Raw genomic sequence first — 3,131 nt, forward strand, 5'->3', positions numbered from 1 at the left:
ATTCTGCGTGTGTGCGTGTATGTGTATATATGCGATTTATATATATATATGTGTGTGTGTGTGTGTGTGTGTGTGTGTGGTGTGCATATTATGCATGTAGGCTGTTGCGTTGTGCGTGTATCACCATCTCATAGGCTTGATTGAGTGTGGTGTGTCTTGTCCATCTGAATACACTACACACTTTGGGCGAGGCTTGTGCGTCGTTGCGCTGAGATTCACAGTTCGCTTTGTTGGACCCCTCTCTTTATATGTCGGCAGGTGACTGGAGCGCAGAAACGGGAGAAAGTGCAATTCCGCTTACGGAGAATGGATTAATTTTGCATCGTCAAGGTATGTTAGTGGTTATAACTGACCATTAATGTCCTCTCCCTTCTCACGAAATATAATAGATGTGTATGATTTATCGATTCTCATGTTGATGTTCAACTGTTGTGTGTCTTAACCATCTAATAGTTTCCGATTCGTATGTACACTCCTATTAAACAGACTCGCCCCACCTATATACATACTCCTGAGTGTCTCACTCTACGCCTACACCTACCTGCAAACCAAATCTACCTACTCATACCTCACTCACAGGCAGCAAGTTCTTTAAAAGGTGGCGGCTGGTGTACTGTGCCATTGTCAACGGCGAGTTGCGCCTGTCTACAGGTCCCACGAGCACGCCCTACGTCCACCTCAAGCTGTTCGGCTGCCACATCGAAGCCCAGTCCAAGAAGCGGTTCGGTTTCACCATAACGGTACGTGAAGTTACTCATGATAGAGATTAGACGTTAGACGTCTGTGGTGTGCACGTCACACGCCCTTCGTTCGTCTGTACCTGATTGTTCCGGGTGTGTGTGTCTGAGAGTCGGGTGCCTCTAGCGCTGAGTTTGTGCTAGTGTTCGTGTTTGTGCTAGTGTTGGTGTTGGTGCTTGTGCTTGGGTATAAGCTGTGTCTGTGTACCTGCAAGGTTTATGCGAGTTCACACGGTACGACAATCTCATTGTTGATTTCAATGGGTTGTGAAAGTGGAAGTACGGGCGTGTTTGCGCTTCGCAGCCTACCTACCTACAGGGGTCGTATGTGTTCCCGGGCTCTATTAGTTTGTTTACCCACACAACTCGCTCTAGTAGTCCAACACCCGCTGTGGACGAAGATTACACTGCATGCACCATCTACAGACCATCACACACCCACACCCACACCCACACACACACGCGCGCACACACACACACACACACAACAGCCAACGAACCAAATACCACAAACGAAGCATCCGACTCGCTACAATCATCTGCCACGGCCCACACTCCGCTTGTTATGTTGGTGTGCGTCTATGCACTAAACACTATGTGGCATTGTTATTGTACCTTACATGGTGTGTGACGTGTTGAGAATGAGAACTTCTTTTGGTTCTTATGTATTTAGCCGTCACCCTCACAAGGATATATTTATATAAGTACGTATGTATGTGTGTGTGTGTGCATGGATGCATGCATGTATGAATGTGTGTATTTGTGTGTGTGTGTATATATGCATGTATGTATGTATATATGCATGTATGTATGTATGTATATATATATATATATATATATATATATATATAGTGTGTGTGTTGTGTGTGTGTGTATGTATATATTATGTATGTATTTATGTATGTATGCATATATATATATATATATATATATGCATACATATTGAGAAAATTATGTTAGAACCCCGAATATGTTTTTGTGAAGGAGCTATGATGATAAGTATGTGTCAACGTTCATATAAATATACACTTATCATGTAGGCACCATGTTCATATATCAGTGTGTTCTCTGTTGACCTTCACGTAGTAGCTGGGGTTGTATAGCTCCGAAGCCCAATTAAACGATGCCCAGAGTTTGCGTAAGTAATCCGTTTCATCCATTAGAAGTATAGGCAGATACGCCTGTACGCACTGATTCCTGCATCACGTATGTATCTCTGCAAGTGCGCGCGCGTAGCCATGTGTCTATGATAGGTAATATCATTTCTATCTGATGTGTATCGTATGTACTGCTGTAGTAATAACAGTGATGCTCTACCTGCATCAGTTATAGTTTGTCTTGGGTGCGTTGCACTGTATGTCGTATCCATCCGCGTTTTGCAATTGCCCGTACACCCACCCCAGTCGGAAACACGTCGGGAATTCACAGACCAAACTTATATGTATCTAAAGGGAAATCCGAAGGGATGATCGTGCTTACCAGAAAAGGTTCTCTATGCTGTGTTAGAAAGCATTATGTTATGCGATGATACATCTTCTCCACAAGTACGTTGTATGTGTTTATGCACGCAATCCATATATGCTCCATACCTTATTTTGACCGGAGCGTCGTGTGTTGTGTCGCATACCAACCAGGTGGATCTGTGGAGCTTGGGAGTGCTATGTTATGAGTTTCTGGTGGGCAGCCCCCCATTCGAGGCAGAGGTATGTGTTGCGGGTGTAGTTGTGGTTTAAGACGTTGGTGAGCTTCAATGTCTCGGTCTGAGCGGGCACGATGCCGGTAGATAAGTACCTTTCACTATCACGCTGTCACTAGATAATCATTAATATATATATATATATATATATATATTATGCAACACACTCGCCCAGCCCATACGAACTATAAACATGCACACACTCGATGAGGTCAATGTGTCTCGCATGGTACACCATTGGCACATTATTCACACACCATCTCAGCCGATATGGACTTACACTCCCTCACACTATCATCAGAGCATGCATACGCACTATCATCAGCACACGCATACAAAACATTGAGTTGTGTCGTATTTCTTAAGATGAACAATAGGCTCATCGATCGCCAACACACGCCCGATGCATAGGGTCTATATATCTCACACACTCCTCTGAACATGAACGAGTCATCTCAAACGGCGCACTCTAGGCACAGCCAGCACACTCACGCTCACTATTGCCTCACACACACACACACGTGCTTGTTTGCCCCTCTCTCTCTCACTCTCTCTCTCACACACGTGCTTGTTTTCCTCACTCTCACTCACTCTCTCTCACACACACGTGCTTGTTTCCTCACTCTCTCTCACTCTCTCTCACACACGTGCTTGTTTGCGTCACTCTCACACACACACACACACACACACACGTGCTT

General features: G+C 44.6%; 1 protein-coding gene across 1 annotated transcript; it reads left to right on the forward strand.

Annotated features, from left to right (window-relative positions):
- Positions 1-248: 248 nt before the first annotated feature.
- SARC_12933 (hypothetical protein) lies at positions 249-770 on the forward strand (the record flags this gene model as incomplete). Its single annotated transcript, XM_014292952.1, has 2 exons — positions 249-330; positions 580-770. 2 exons carry the CDS (start codon positions 249-251, stop codon positions 768-770), a joined length of 273 nt encoding a protein of 90 aa, XP_014148427.1.
- Between the last annotated feature and the right edge of the window lie 2,361 nt (positions 771-3,131).

The sequence above is a fragment of the Sphaeroforma arctica genome (assembly GCF_001186125.1).
Source record: "Sphaeroforma arctica JP610 unplaced genomic scaffold supercont1.2730, whole genome shotgun sequence".
In the NCBI taxonomy this organism is placed as follows: Eukaryota; class Ichthyosporea; order Ichthyophonida; genus Sphaeroforma; species Sphaeroforma arctica.